At 39.0% G+C, this 15,288-nt stretch overlaps 1 protein-coding gene across 3 annotated transcripts in view; it reads right to left on the reverse strand.

Annotated features, from left to right (window-relative positions):
* Nucleotides 1-10,361, reverse strand: part of MOV10L1 (Mov10 like RNA helicase 1) — a 49,387-nt gene extending 39,026 nt beyond the window's left edge. For 2 of the 3 annotated variants that reach the window (XM_089524427.1, XM_089524426.1), the window contains exons 1-4: nucleotides 10,098-10,359; nucleotides 3,879-4,063; nucleotides 1,020-1,176; nucleotides 500-612 (exon numbers count right to left, since the gene is read on the reverse strand). In XM_089524427.1, the coding sequence (XP_089380553.1) occupies nucleotides 500-612; nucleotides 1,020-1,176; nucleotides 3,879-4,063; nucleotides 10,098-10,179 (537 nt within the window). In that variant the 5' untranslated portion in view covers nucleotides 10,180-10,359. Of the gene's footprint in view, nucleotides 1-499; nucleotides 613-1,019; nucleotides 1,177-3,878; nucleotides 4,064-10,097 lie in introns of all 3 variants that reach the window. The other variant, XM_089524428.1, reaches the window with a different exon arrangement.
* Between the last annotated feature and the right edge of the window lie 4,927 nt (nucleotides 10,362-15,288).

Here is a 15,288-nt window from a genome sequence, read left to right on the forward strand (position 1 = left end):
TATTCTCCTGTGAGGATTTGGAGAGAATTTCCTGGCAGATATCATTAGTATTCTATTGAGTTAAAATTGCCAAACCTTTATTTATTTCATTTGTATATTGCTCTTTTTTCTGAAGTGGAACCCAAGGGGGGCTCACAAAAAGAATAAATAACAAACCTAATAAAATTGTAAAAGCATTAAAAAATCATTACATCAAAACATTATTAATCATTTTAAAGGAATATAAAAGTTTTAAAAATATTTAAATGAAGAGTTTGTTAGATGGAATCCATATTAGCTTAACTGCTTGAACTATATTGTGCAGCCTTTCAGGCTGAGAAGTTCTTTACATTTTACTGCAATATAAAGGTTTCCTATCTATTAATTTAGAAGTAAGATTATCTTAAATTTGATACACATCATCCAGCAACGTAGCTCAGCGTAGAGGTATCTACTATATAATGGTGTCTGATTTTAAAAATCTAAGACATCTCGAAACTAAACCAGGCATTTGATTTACCTTATCAATTCTTTTATACCTCAAGGGCTTTACAGAAATTGCTTCACTGCTCCAGGTTGTTGGGTTAACAACATATTCTGCTTGCACCAAATCTCCTTTACAAGGATCAAAGCCTTAAAAATAAAATTTCACTAAGTCTGAATAGCAGTTTGAGTCATTTTCATTAGAATATAATAGAAAATCAGAATAATGAAAAGGCAATCATTACCTAGTTGTTATTGTTTTCATCATTGTAGATCAAATATAAAATTTCAAAATGCAAAGAGGAGAAATAATACTAATATCAATCCATAGATATTTTAATCACATCTAAAAGTTACATAAATAGTTGAGAGATAAAAATCTTTTTTGTGTGTTCAAAGTTAAAGAAAAGGAGGTGATAAAGGAGTTTGCATATTCACATATTTAAAAAATACATTCTTCCAAAACAAGCCACCAAAAGCATTGTTCATTGCTTTGTCATAAACAACAGTGCAATAAAGAAGTGATTTCAACCACTATTAAAGAAAATATACGTTACCTTCACAAACATCTTTCATGGAAAAAGAAGTTGTCAGATTGATGCAACCACCAACGGCAGTTAGAGATGTAATACTGCCAATTAGCGTCTTAATATTTGAGTCCCCTTCACAGGGACGTATGCTGCTTTCTTCCCACTTATCAGATATTATTTCTACCTACAAGAGTGAATAAATCAAAGCTTCTGACAAATAAGGCTTCTGACATGATTGTCATGAATGTTTTCCTTTAACTGTTGAGAATCCCCATACACTAGAGGACAAATGCTACAATACCCTTAAATATAAACCAAACTGGCAACCTTCTACAAATATTGGTAGGTATGGACTGAACATCTCATGCCATGAAACCTATGTTGGCCATTATGAATGCATGCTTGGAGTGGAGAATCCAGACTGTATGTGAGAATGTCAATTCAAATTCAAAACCTTGTGTGTATGGAGATGAGCTGACAAGTTCAGTTTTAAGGGTGGTAATTAAGGGACAAAGGCAGGAGGAAGGCTGTTGCATAAAGCCTCACACACAACTGCCTATAGGTCTGTCTCTGGATTCTCCACTCCAAACATGCATCTGAAGAAGTAGGCTCAAGTCTTCAAATGCTCATGCTACAAAATTCTTTCTTTTAGTTAGTCTCAAAGGTGTTACCCCTTTGCATACTGATTTTCCAGACTACCACAGGTTTGTCTTTGTCTTCTGATACAGAAAGATACAGGCAAAATGATGGGAAGGATTCCTCAGGAATGTTGAGAGTGAAGGTAAAGGAGGTTATTTATGTAATAAACTATTTATTTGTTGTTGTTCTGTGTTTTCAATTCATCTTCAACTTACAGTGAACCTACAATGACCTACCTCATCAGGGGTTTTCTTGTTTTTCAGAGAGAATGTGACTTGCCCAAAGTCACCCAGTAGGTTTCTGTGGCTGGATAGGGATTTGAACCCTGGTATCCTGGAGTCACAGTCCAACACTCAAACCACAGTACCACACTGTCGCCTAACCTATCTCATAGGATCTTGGGCAGCATAAAATTAAAAGCTATTTAACTATTTAAAAATTTAGAACAGTAAAATTTAAATTGAATATTAAACAATTTATCTACTTAAAACAATTTACAAACATATGTGCAGACTTGGATAAAAGTTATGTCCTGAATCTTCAATAAAAAGCCTTGTTTTAACTTAATGACATGAAGCCACTATTGGCACACCCCCACCCTTTGCATCTTCATTACTGACAAAATCTTACCTGTAACCCCCACCTTCAATACACTGCATCACTTGATTTTCTACTCTAAGTACTGCAGCAATTTTTAGAGGCATATATCTATCTGACAATTATGTTATTTTCCTTTGCCTATTATACCACTTCTAGCCTTGTCAAAGTCTATAATCAGTGGGTAAGTCTGCCATCTGCTGCATACTTGGAGGAATTTCTCAATTTGTGTGTATGGAATCGTAGACAGGACTATACTAAATACAATACCCATAAAATGAACTTCACATGAATATTTTATATAGTGGGAAAAATAATTTGAAACAAAAAATATAACACAAAGATTGGGGTTTGGACCATCAGATGTTTTTCCTCCATCCGCTATACTAATAAAGCAGTTTACTTCATAACATCTGATGGTTCTCAAAACCCTATTGCTTGTGTTCTATTTCTTGTTTCAACTAATTTTACCTACTACAGATAATATTCATGTGACATTTCTTTTATGTATATTGTGTTTAGTAAAATTCTGCCCATGTTTCTACTTGTATCCTCTTTATACATTGTTCACTTCTGTGAAACCTACAATGAACTGCAAATAAAACAAGAACTCCATGCCAATAAGCACAGAAATATTTTGACTTTGCAGAATATTGAAAAGTAAAGGTTTCTCCATAGAACATACCAGACATCTAATGACTGTATGGTTAACTTCATAAAAACAGTTTAAAATAACCAGGTTTCTTGCACCTTTGAATGCATGTTATGTATGTGCCTTCAAGTTGCCTGTCAACCTACAGAGACCCCATGAATTTCATCAGTGTTTCTTAGGTAAGGAATACTCAGACGTGTTTTTGCCACTTCTTTCCTCTGAAATATAGCCTACAGCACCCAGTAGTCACTGGTGGTCTCCCATCCTAGAAATGACCAGGGCTCATTTTAACTAATTCCTCATTGTTGAGGAAAAAGTATTTTCTCTTGTTAATTATTTCCCTTTACTTCAACACAGTGTTTTCTTTCCAACTGTCTCAGAAAGGACACTTTCTATTCCAATCCTGGAGACACCTCCCATTCAAACAATAGCAACACAATCTGAATCAGATGATACTTCCCCTCCATAGTGAAATGATAGCGGTATACCCAAGAACGTTAATATTTCTCTTGGTATAGTAAGTGCATAGCCAAAATACACTTGTCCCTCCATATGTGCTAGAATGAGAGGAGCACAAGACCTCTGTGAATATGGAAAAACCACAAATAACAAAAACACCATGATTTTACCTGAGAGGACACCTCTTTAAGAAACTCTAGGTCCTCCAGTGCAACTCTGTGGTCAATGTCCGACAGACACAGACCATAGAAATGCATTGGAGGAGCTACAAATGCCTAGAAGAATATTCTCTCTAGGAATCTCTAGGTCTTTCAGTGTGACTTTTAGTTAAAGTTGACCAGAGTTGCACTGGAGGACCTAGATATTCCTAGAGAGAACATATCAAACCCATAAATAATCAAATCTGCAAATATGGAGGGATGAGTGTATACTGAAAGGGCATTTTGGGCTTTCAATATAATCAACGGGGTAAATGTAGTTTTATTTTGTACATAGTTTACAGAAAACATGATTAACTTCCACAGTAATTTAAAACTCACCCTGATTGCCTTTAATCCATTTGATATTTTGTCTTCTTCAACAAGAGCTACAACCCTCTGTCCAATTTGCAATAGTGCACTACTAATCACAACATCATTGGTGAAAACAATTGAATCATCTATCAACCCATAGTCCAGGCAAAATCTTGTCACTACGCCATGTACAGTTTTGATCTGTTTGGCATCTTTAAAAAGAAAAGATAAAACATATTTAAGCCAATACGAAGTGTTTCTTGTACTTTGTTCAAGATCTAAAGTGTATGAAGAAGATACAGATCATCATCTCAATAAGTTTCTTGCCAGCATACATGGGCAGAGAACATCTCCCCTGCTTCCCTTTTATGACTATATCTCTTAAAGCAGCCAAAATAAACTAACTTGAAAACCGCCTGACAGAAGGAAAAGAGTCATGTTGCATTTATTAAGCAATATTTAATTAAGAGTCTTTATCAGATTTAAGAACCAGTTTCAGGATAAGAACAGCTTGCAGACAGCCACAGTAGTGCTATGATTTTCCCCCAAGAATGTTGTTCAGTTCAACCTCATCTGTTTTATAAATTGCCAAGAGAAAAATACATCTTTATCTGTTCTCAGTATCTTTTTTTCTGTGCTCCTGGTCTTACACAGGTCCTGGCATCTCTCCATAGTTCACAGAGCATTACAGTTCAGTGTAAAATATCCTTCTTCACACTAGGACCACCTCTTATAGTACCCTGACCCTAAATCTATCACACTGCAGAAAAGCTCAAAATGAAAACACAGTATTAAGTCAATCATTCAATATAGTGAAATCCATTTCCTTTCTAATTTGCCGACCATTAGGAATTCAATGCCTCTTCAGAATATTAAAATGTAACTAGGATGAGGCAAGGGCAAGATTAGAACAACAAGCAGGAAGAGCAAATCCACATATGCAACTTTCCTTAAAAGAAGAAATACGTAAATTAAATCATTATCAGGGATGGAAAACTGGTGGCCCTCCAAATGTTTTTGGCCTATATCTCCCATTTGCCCTATCCAGGAAAGCCAGTGGTAAACAATTATGGGAGAAGCAATCCAAAAATGTCTGGAGAGCCACATTGATATAATGAAATAGAGTGTTCTGTAACTCTTTTCTGATTTCCTTATAGGGCAAAACACAGGACACAGAAGCAATTCAAAGACAAAGATGGGCAACAGATCAGTTGGCTCTAGACAAGAACGTTGGCAATTGTATCCCAGCCAGCAGACAGAACTACTCTATCGTCTCCATTTTAAAGATTTATTGCAATGACACTTGGGACATATGTTACCTTGGGAGGGGGGGACAGCAATCAAGAGTTAGTCTGTTTCTCTAAGAGTGGCTATCCTGAAAATGCTCCCTCTGGCACTCCATTGGCACAAATGCCAGTTTCTGAAAAAGCTGATTACAGGACTTTTCAAGGGATGGCACAGTACTATAGAGCACATTGCTGCTGGAGTGGGAAGGCTGGCTCTTCCTTCTCCAGCTGCATTCTCCAAATACAAATATTTGCCCTTTCTGCATGCCAAATAGGCATTTTAAATATTTCCAATGGCACTGAGGCATTTTACAAACCTAAATGTAATATGGGTCAGGGAAAGAAGGAGAATCTATTTTTTAATCCCATCAGCAGAGATAAAAGATTTCCCCTTCTCCCCTGGTTACATTCAGAGAGACAAAAACGTTTGATCTCCCCCAAAATTATTTACTTGGTGAAGACAAGGTTTGGCATGGGTGAGAAGCTAACAGGCTAGATGGGGAGGGGAGCCAGTCTGATCAGTGTTCTCAAACCTTGGCATTTCTGAACCCTGAAGACTCAGAAAGCCAATCATTTTCTGAGGTTATCTCCATAGCTTTCCACATTCTAGCATATACAATTCTTGCAGCTGAGATCATGTACAACATGCCAAAATTTCTTTTCCAAATTATTGCCCAGGTGTAACATTCATGAATACATTACCTACTGAAATTATGCCACCAGTTAGCAAGTTATCTCTACTAACAATGCATCTGGAACCAGGTTGTGAATGTTGGCCTATTAGTGTGGGACTTAACCTCTAGCCACTAATTTCAACAGTTTAGTAGAAGGAGGAGACAAGGGAGGACAAATTTCACTAGTACTGTACCACTCAGCCAGTATGTATCTTGTGGGGATTCACTTTTGTACATCCTTATGAATCAGGAAAAGAGGTACATCCAGGATACTATTCTCAATCTCATGAGATAAGAGGTGCTGAATAATGCATATATGGGGCCGCAATTAAGAAATGCCACAATTAACAAACAATGAAGCCAATTCTTTGTAAATGACTTGAAAATTAATGTGTTCCAAAGCTAAATGGGCTTACTAAAAATTATGCTTTGCTTTTGAAATTAGTATTATTTTTATAGCCTCTTGTTCAACAAATCACTTGAAATGTCAGAATACTGGTATTGTGTCTGTGTGGTAAAACTCACAGAACTTTAGTTCTTAGAAATCTGATTGCTAACAAACAGATGTAAACATCATGTGGTAAATACACCATAATAAAAAACAGAGCGTAATTCCACAAAATGTTGAAAGCTAAGATGTTGAAACAGTTCTTAGAAAGTATTCTCACTTGCCAACAAGAAACATATTCATTCCAGATTTCCTAGATGTTTTTCCTTCCATTTTAAGTATGTTTTGGTTCTGATAAACTTGGTAACATATACAGTGCTTTATGAAAATCACTCCCCTTGACTTTTAACATTTTTTGTGTTATAACCTGGAATTGAAATGGATGTAACTGGAATTGTTAGTATTTGATGTACACAAGATACTTACCAAAGTGAAAGAACAGTGTATTTTTTTATTGTGGTTCAAAAGTTAAATAAAGAAAAACAAACTGACAACATTGCGTAAGTATCCATCCCCCTTTTTAATGCAATTCACTGCCTTCAGAAATCACATGAGAACTTGGGAGTCCATCTGTCAGCAATTCCACTGCCCCATGATCTCAGATGTTTGTTTTTATTTGCTACCAATTCAACTTCCAACATATGCAAACCCTATGAATGAGAGACCACCCAGAGCCCCAGTGATCAACATGGAAACTCAAGGATGTGGCTTTCTTGACTGACACTGTAATGTGGTTCTCTTTTCCTACTGCTTTCCAGTTTTCTGAACACTGTCGTCTTTTCCAGTGGGTCACTTTGCCTCATGTCTGATCAAAACTACGACAGCTTCTGTTTAGTCATCTGGGGTTCTTGGAAGAGTTCAGGTCCGATTTGCTCTAAGACCCATTGTCTTTTTCGTGGGAAGAGGGAGGTTATTGGTGATCACAAGAAATGTGTTCATATGATGGTGCACATGGATGGTTGGGAGGCAAAAAAATAACAGAGCAATGTGGCTTGATGCCGCATGGTGTAGACTGCCCATGGGTGTTTGGACCATCTTGGAAACAGGCTGTGTGGACAGTGGGGTTTCCACCTGCTTTCACAAAATCAGGATCGAGCCACAAAAATGTAACTATTTCAATATATATATGTATATGCGAGTCATCTGTTTTCTTCCTTAACTTTCATCAATAGTCATTTTAAGTCTTTGCTATTTTCTGCAAGCAATATAGTGTCACCTACGTATCTTAAATTATTGATGTTCTCTCCCTCAATTTTTATATCATTCTTTTCTCTGCAGGTACTCCATATATCCTACATATAAATTTAAAGGACAGGGTAACAAAATACAGCTGGCCCTCCTTATCCAGTTTTTTAAAATCATGAATTCAGGCATCCACGGCTTGAAAAATATTAAAAAAAAAGTATAAACTCCTAATAACAAACCTTGATCTTCCATCTTATATAAGGGACACCATTTTGCTATGCCATTGTATTTAATGGGACTCGAGCATCCACGGATTTTGTTATCCACGGGGTCCTGAAACCAAACCCCAGCGAATAACAAGGACCCACTGTACAGCTTTGTCTGACCCCCTTGCCAAAGGAGAACCATTCTGATGTGAAGTTGAAGGCTTTCATGGCTGGCATCCATGGTTTTTTGTGGGTTTTTCGGGCTATGTGGCCATGTTCTGGAAGATTTTCTTCCTGACGTTTCGTCAGTATCTGAAGATGCCAACCACAGATGCTGGCGAAATGTCAGGAAGAAAATCTTCTAGAACATGGCCACATAGCCCGAAAAACCGGGAACCGTTCTGTTTCTCCATATTGTGTCCTGACAGTGGCATCTTGACCACAAGTAAAGATTACACATTAAGACAATCACATATTGTGGTACACCCAGGTCTTTTAGAGTGAACCATAATTTCTCATGTCTACACAATCAAAGGCTTTGCTATAATCTATAAAGCACAAGTTGATTATCTTCTGAATTTTTTTGGTGCGTTCCAGCAAATGTAGGTTTGCAAAATGATTGCTAGTTCCTTTTCCATTTCTGAACCCATCTTGGACAGATCACATTTCTTGCTCCACATGTTGTAGAAGTCTTTTTTTTTTGTAAAATCCTAAGCATCACCTTGCTTGCCTGAGAGATCAGCACAATATTCCAATGGTTATAATAGTCACAAGTGTCATTGTTTGGTTTTCTGTATTTTCTATGGGTCATGGTTTGATTTTCTGTATTTGTTGGCAAATTTTTGTTGGAACTGGAAGCCTGAAACTATTTTGTGGATATACCATCTGTTCCTAGTTATTTATTTTTCCCACTTTTGTCTTTTCCACTTCACTTTCTAAGATTGTGGGTTCATCTTCTTAATTGAAGGAATGTGTTGTTGTCCCATCTCTTTTATACAGTTCATCAGTATATTGCTTCCACCATCTTTTTATTTTATCTTAAATCATATAATGTATTCTCCTCTTCATTATAAGACATCCACAGCACTGAGGCATGACAGCTAAAGTGGTTGAAACTGCATTATTTCTGTACATTAGAGAACAGGTGGTTTTGGAGATGTCTCATGCCATGAATCAAGCAGTTAACAACAAAAACAATGTTTTATGGAAGTACCAGAGAATGTTACTTGGCAATTGTTGGAGATCTCAATTTTGTAAGGTTGATCTTAAGCATATACTGTGGTAGTGTATTCAAATCAAGACTTTTGGGCAAGTGATGCAGAAACAATCCGGTTTGAGGCCACTTTAACTGCTGTGGCTCAATGCTAGGGAATTCTGGGAACTGTAGTTTTGTGAGACATTTGACCTTTTCTCTCAGAGAGCTCTGGGGCCTCAATAAACTACAGTTTCCAGAATTGCCCAGCAATGAGCCACAGGAGTTAAAGTGGCCTCAAACCGGATTATTTCTGCAGTGTGTTTTGGATCTGAATTTAAACAAAGCAAAACAAAACTGCTAACCCCAGCACTATACATTTCAACCCAATTCTACTTCTTTGCAATTGATCACATCACTTGGGAAAGTTATTCAGGTGTCATATTTAGATTTTAAAATCTATTTTTAACCTGAGTGCCTAATCTGGATGCAAAGCAAACTTATGAAAGGTGTTGTTCTAGGAAGTGAAACGTGAAAGTGGAAAGGGAAAACTCCTATTCCTGCTCCCCAGGGTTGGCCTGCCATGGGGGCCAAACGAAAGCCACCTTTTTCCTGCCCACCCATAATGACCAGACATGCCCTCCGAGGCTGAGAGAGTGTGACTTGTCCAAGGTCACCCCCTTCAGTGGGTTTTTGGACCCTGGTCTTCTCCAGGGTCATAGTCCAATGGCTCAAACCACCACCACCACCATCATCATCATCACCATCATCATTATCCCATCCTTTTCCTAAACCTGAGACTCACAAGATTAAAAACAGTACAATTAAAAACACAGGGGAAAATGTCACATTAAAAACAGAATTAAATTATTACAATATTAAAACAGATTACATTAAAAAAACAAAAAACAAATCCTTTTCCAGGACATGTCCTCCATTTTCTACCTTCTGTCCAGGAAAAAAATGTCAAAAAAATTTGGACTAAGGAGCACGAATTGACATTTCTGTGAGTGTTTTTAAGTTTTCCTTTGTCCTCCATTCCCCCCTCGGTCCTCCATTTTGTCCTCCTTTGGGGTTAGGACATCTGGTCACTACCACTGCCACCTCCAAAAAAAGAGAGAGAGAGAGAGCCCCAAAAGCAAAAACCAAAGTGCACTGTTGTTTTCTTAATGTTGTAAGCCGCCCTTAGCCCCAGCTTTGGGAGAAAGGCGGGCTATAATCAATAATACTAATAATACTTTGCCCCTGCTTCTACCTCTGCTTGCCAGGGGCTCTTCCCCTTCTTCCTCGGCCTTTCGCCAAAAGAACGAGAAGCCCTTGGATAAGAGTTGGAGCATCTTCTCCACCAGCAAAGTCTCAGGAGGCTCGAAATGGCGGCAGCCAAACAGCCTCAAAAGCCCCTGGCTCTAAGGCTTTTTATAAGGAAATGGCAGCCACGCCTCTTCTAGCCTAGTCCTGAGGAAGAGGAGGAAAGGGAAAGGCCTTGGGAAGGGCCTGGGGCCTAGTGGGGCTCCCTCAGCCCTCCAAGGGAGCCCTGGGTCACCTGACTCATGTCCTCCATTTTGAGTTGCTTAGGAAGTGTGGCCACCCTGAAGATTTTTTTTTGGGGGGGGGGAGAGAATAAGAAAAGCAAAATGGGGGACTTGGTTTCAAGGGGTTCTTCAGGGTGGGCCACACATTTCCTAACCACAAAGAGAAACCACCTCAAAATGGAGGACATGGCCCAAGAAAAGACACAATGTTTGCTTTTCTCTAAAGCCCTTTATGGGTGACCCTATGGAGTTTCTTCAGAAGGGGTCGTTTGCCATTGGCATCCTCTGAGGCTGAGAGAGTGTGACTTCATCTTGACCAAAGTCAACCCTCTCAGTCCCAGTGGGTTTCCATTGCCCAAGCTGGAATTCGAACCCCAGTCCTTTCCAGAGTCCGAATGGAGTTTATACATATCACATGGAAGCAAATCCCATGCAGAAATGGGATTTTAAAATAATAATAAATAGGGAGAGGCAGATTATAATAGAACGTAAGAATACACATAATGCAATTAACATCGACATTACGCAGTCCCCAAACCCATAAACTATGCTCAAATTATTATTATTATTATTATTATTTTCCAAAGATGCCAGCCACAGATGATAGCAAAATGTCAGGAATAAACTCTTCTAGAACATGGCCACATAGCCTGAAAAAAAACCCCAAAACTATTATTATTATTATTATTATTATTATTAATATTATTAATGTCTCGCCCTTTTACCAAAACTGGGACTAAGAGCGATTTACAAAATTATTAAAAACAGTACAGTTTAAAAACAGAGAAAAATGTTAAATTAAAACAGAATTCAATATAGTTGAAAAGATAAAAGGTGTTTAAAATACGCTTTAAACCACTATTAAACCACACTGGCTCTCTGGCTCTCGAAAAGGCAAAAACATTCAAGAGAAATAGAAATCCATGCTTTATACTAAAAATGGAGGGCATTTTGAAATTCTTCCTGGGCAGAAGGTTAAAATGTAGGCCATGTCCTGGAAAAGGAGGATGCCTGGTCACCCTATCTGAATTTATTGCATTTTATTAAATTTATATGCTATCTTTCTCCCAAATGGGACCCAAGGCGGCTCACAAAAGATGCTTATAAACAGGGTGACCAGGCGTCCTCCTTTTCCAGGACATGCCTTACTTTTCAACCTTCTGTCTTGGAGGGATTTTAAAATGTCCCTCCTTTTGAGCTTCACTAAGAAGCAAGGATTTATATTCATATGAGTGTTTTTGCCTTTTACTGTATTTTGGAATATCTTCCATGTCCTACATTTGACAGTGCCTTGTTGTCCTCCTTTTTGGTTAGGACATCTGGTGACCCTGCTTACAAACACCAATAGTAGAGTTTGAAAACACAGTTAAAACACCACATTAATTTAACAGTCGAGAAGGTAAAATCCTTTTAAAATGCCTATAAAATTTTAGCTTAACAGTTGCGCCTCCTTAAATGATGTTTTTCTTTCATTCCATAAATATTTAGAGCCCAAAACTGGACATGCTTCCAGTAACCTTGAGTGACTGTAGGAGAGGGAATTTCAGCAGGTGTGGCTTGTTATCTGGTTGTGTGAGAAGAAGTAACAACTTGAATTTCCTTTTTCTACACAACAAAGGTTTATGAGCCTCTTGCAGACTTTGGCATTGCTGACAGTAAGACACTGTGGGTGCATCTACACTGTAGAAATAATGCAGTTTGACATCACTTTCTGTAGCTCCAACCTACATAATCCTGGGATTTGTAGTTTTATAAACTCTTTAGCCTTCTCTGCCATGGAGTTCTGGTGCCTCACAAAACTACAAACCCCAGGATTTTGTAGGATGGAGCCATGGCAGTTTAAGTGGTGTCATACTGCATTATTTCTGTTGTGGATGCACCCCACTGAAAATGGTTTATACCCAGAACACCTGTGTTTACTGTGTTTACATTACCTGGTCTGCCATTTTCTCTGGGTCCCCAAACTACAGTATATCAATGATATATTGAATTTTTACATTCCTGCAGTGCTAGAAGTTTGGGGACTGAAGGAAAATTTACACATGCGTCTCGTTCTCATTTATTCAAAGGGTCTGCCTAATTGGGATTAACCACTGGGTTTAGATTTAATTGCTGCAAAATTGTTACAGGCTGAGCTGCAATCTCATGCATGTTTATCTGACAGTTTAATTGAATTAGACTTCACTTCGGAAGAGGTAAACCAGGTTATTTAAACATTGCAGTAAGATCCTAAGTTTGGAATTTATTTCTGAGGACCTCTTTATACAATTGCAGAGCAGTAGGGCTAACCCCAAACTAAACATTCCTATGTATTGTTCCTCCTGTAATATCGTATATATTTAGACATCCTCTCAAACCCTCCAATTACCGTGGGCTGTAATCCTGTATACATGTATTGGCATTTGGACAAATTTTAGTACCATCAGTGTACTAAACTCAGAAGTAAGTTGTATTGTACTGTATTCAGTGGAGCTTATCTTCAAGTAGTGCCGCAGTTTTTAAAATGTTGGATTAGATTAGAATTTAGGAGATTCTGTTTCAAGATCCCACTGAGCCACAAAACTCATAGGCTGGTCTTGGGACAGCATACCCTGCAACATTTCATATATGAAAACTGGGATATGTGTGGCTGGGCAACTTCAGAGTGTGGTCAAAAGGATTTTGCCAAAGAACACCCCTACTCCTGAATCAGGAGGCTGCTATCTCTCATTGGAGTTTATCACACTGGGGTTGATTTCTGTGTTAAAGAGAGATTAAAGCATTTAAAGCATCCAACAAATAAAGTGAAAATGGTGAGTAATTGCATGAATGATGGTCACACACAATTGTGCAAATAAAGTGATATGGGAAATGCACTGTCACCGAAATCCTGAAAGTAAAACGATCTGTGCTAATGCTTCTTTGCGACCACTTTAATGGTGGGTTTTGTGTGATGCCGCGTAAAATCATTTCGTGTAATTATGCAATTTTTCCAGAATATTCATGGGATAAACTCTTAATCTCAGTTGTGTTATAAACTCCATTGACACAACAGCCTTCTACCTCAGGAGTTAAAAGGAGGAAGAATCCCTGGATTACTCCTCTACCCCACTCCTAAAGCAGGAAGCTGCTGTCTCCCATTCACACAAGAGCCCCTCATGCTTCATGAATGGGGTACAGGAGGAATCCAAGGATTCTTCCTCCTCTTAACTCCCAAAGCAGGAGTCTGATGTGCTGATGGGAGACAGCAGCCTCCAGTTCCCGGAGCAGAAAGCAGAACTGACACAACAGCCTTCTGCTTTGGGAGTCAAGACGATGGAGACTCTCAGGATTCCTCATGCACTCCAGTTCCAAAGCTGGAGATGCATATGTCATTGGCACACAACAGCCTTTCTCACACTGATTGGCTCCCCATTTCTCCTGCCTGCTTTTCCATCTTTCATGGATGGGGCCAGGAGGACAGAGGAACCCAGAAAGTCCTGCCCTGTCTCCTCCTCCCAGAGGGTGTTTGAAGCTCGATGGCCAAATAAAGGAAAGGCCTTATTTGTCCCATTTTCTGACCTCTTCTGCTGAGCTCCTTGTCCTGAGTCTTACAATGTATGTTAATACTATGCCCTGTTTCTTCCAAAAGGGAGCAATAGTGGTGTTGCTAGGATGGTGATCATGATACCACTCCACTTATGGTGTCAACTGGTGCAGCCCGCACTCCCATGCCCCATAGTAACACCTATGCGACAAGGCCGGCACAGGCGAGAGGCTTCTCAGTCACTGCGATGCCAGCTTCTTGGTTGCTGCACCCAGGGTGACTGGGAGGCAAAGAGAGCAGTGATTGAGATTGGTTGTTTTGAATGTACAGGAGACCAGTAGACCTAATATCAAGAAATATGTGCTGCAGGGGGCACTAGGATTGTCATCCAAGAGGAAAGAGGACACTAGCCCAAAAAAGTTTGGGGACCACTGGGGTAGTAGAACTGCAGCATTAGTAATAATTTATGTCCCAATGATTTCAGTGGGGCATAATTTAAAGTACTTTACTCCAGATCCAAACCCTTGTCTCTAATTTGATAGTGCTGTGGTTTTGCTAGTAGGTGTGTATTTCCTTGTTCAAGAGACACCGGGAGAAGTTCTTCATGTGAAATAAGAAGCACAAATAATTGTAATAATTGTTATTATGTTTATTTATATCCCGCCTTCCTCCCAGTACAGGGACTCAAAGTGGCTTATAAATCTAAAACATATCAAGTTAAAACACTATAAAACATGCAAAATACAAGTTTAAAAAACAACTGAACAATTCCAACAATTAAAAACATTATATTATTAAAAGTTAACATTTAAAACTCTTTAAAACAAAACAGCATCCCTGTCATGTGAAAGCTTGGTGGCATAGAAACGTCTTTAGCTGCCGCTGGAAGGACAGCAGGGATGGAGCCATCCTAGCTTCCCTAGGGAGGGATTTCCAGAGCTTGGGAGCAGCCACTGAAAAGGCCCTTTCTCTTGTTCCCACCAAATGCACCTGAGAAGGTAGTGGGACATAGGGAAGGCCTCTGTCGATGACCTCAATATTCTCGGGGGCTCATACAGGGAGATACGAACCTTCAAATAGCCTGGACCCAAGCCGTAGGGCTTTATAGGTCAAAATCAGCACTTTGAATTGTGCCCAGAAACAGACTGGCAGCCAATGGAGCTGTTGCAACAAGGGAGTTATATGCTTCCTGTAGCCAGCTCCAGTTAAGAGACTGGTTGCAGCTCTTTGGATCAGCTGAAGTTTCTGAGCATTTTTCAAAGGCAGCCCCACGTGGAGCGCATTACAGTAATCCAAATGGGATGTAACCAAGGCATGTACTACTGTGGCCAGGTCTGACTTCTCCAGGAATGGACGCAGCTGGCACACAGGTTTTAGCTGTGCAAAGGCACTCCTGGTTACTGCTGATT

Source organism: Sceloporus occidentalis, unplaced genomic scaffold (genome assembly GCF_023333645.1).
Source record: "Sceloporus occidentalis isolate IW3139 unplaced genomic scaffold, rSceOcc1.0.p SCAF_5, whole genome shotgun sequence".
In the NCBI taxonomy this organism is placed as follows: Eukaryota; Metazoa; Chordata; class Lepidosauria; order Squamata; family Phrynosomatidae; genus Sceloporus; species Sceloporus occidentalis.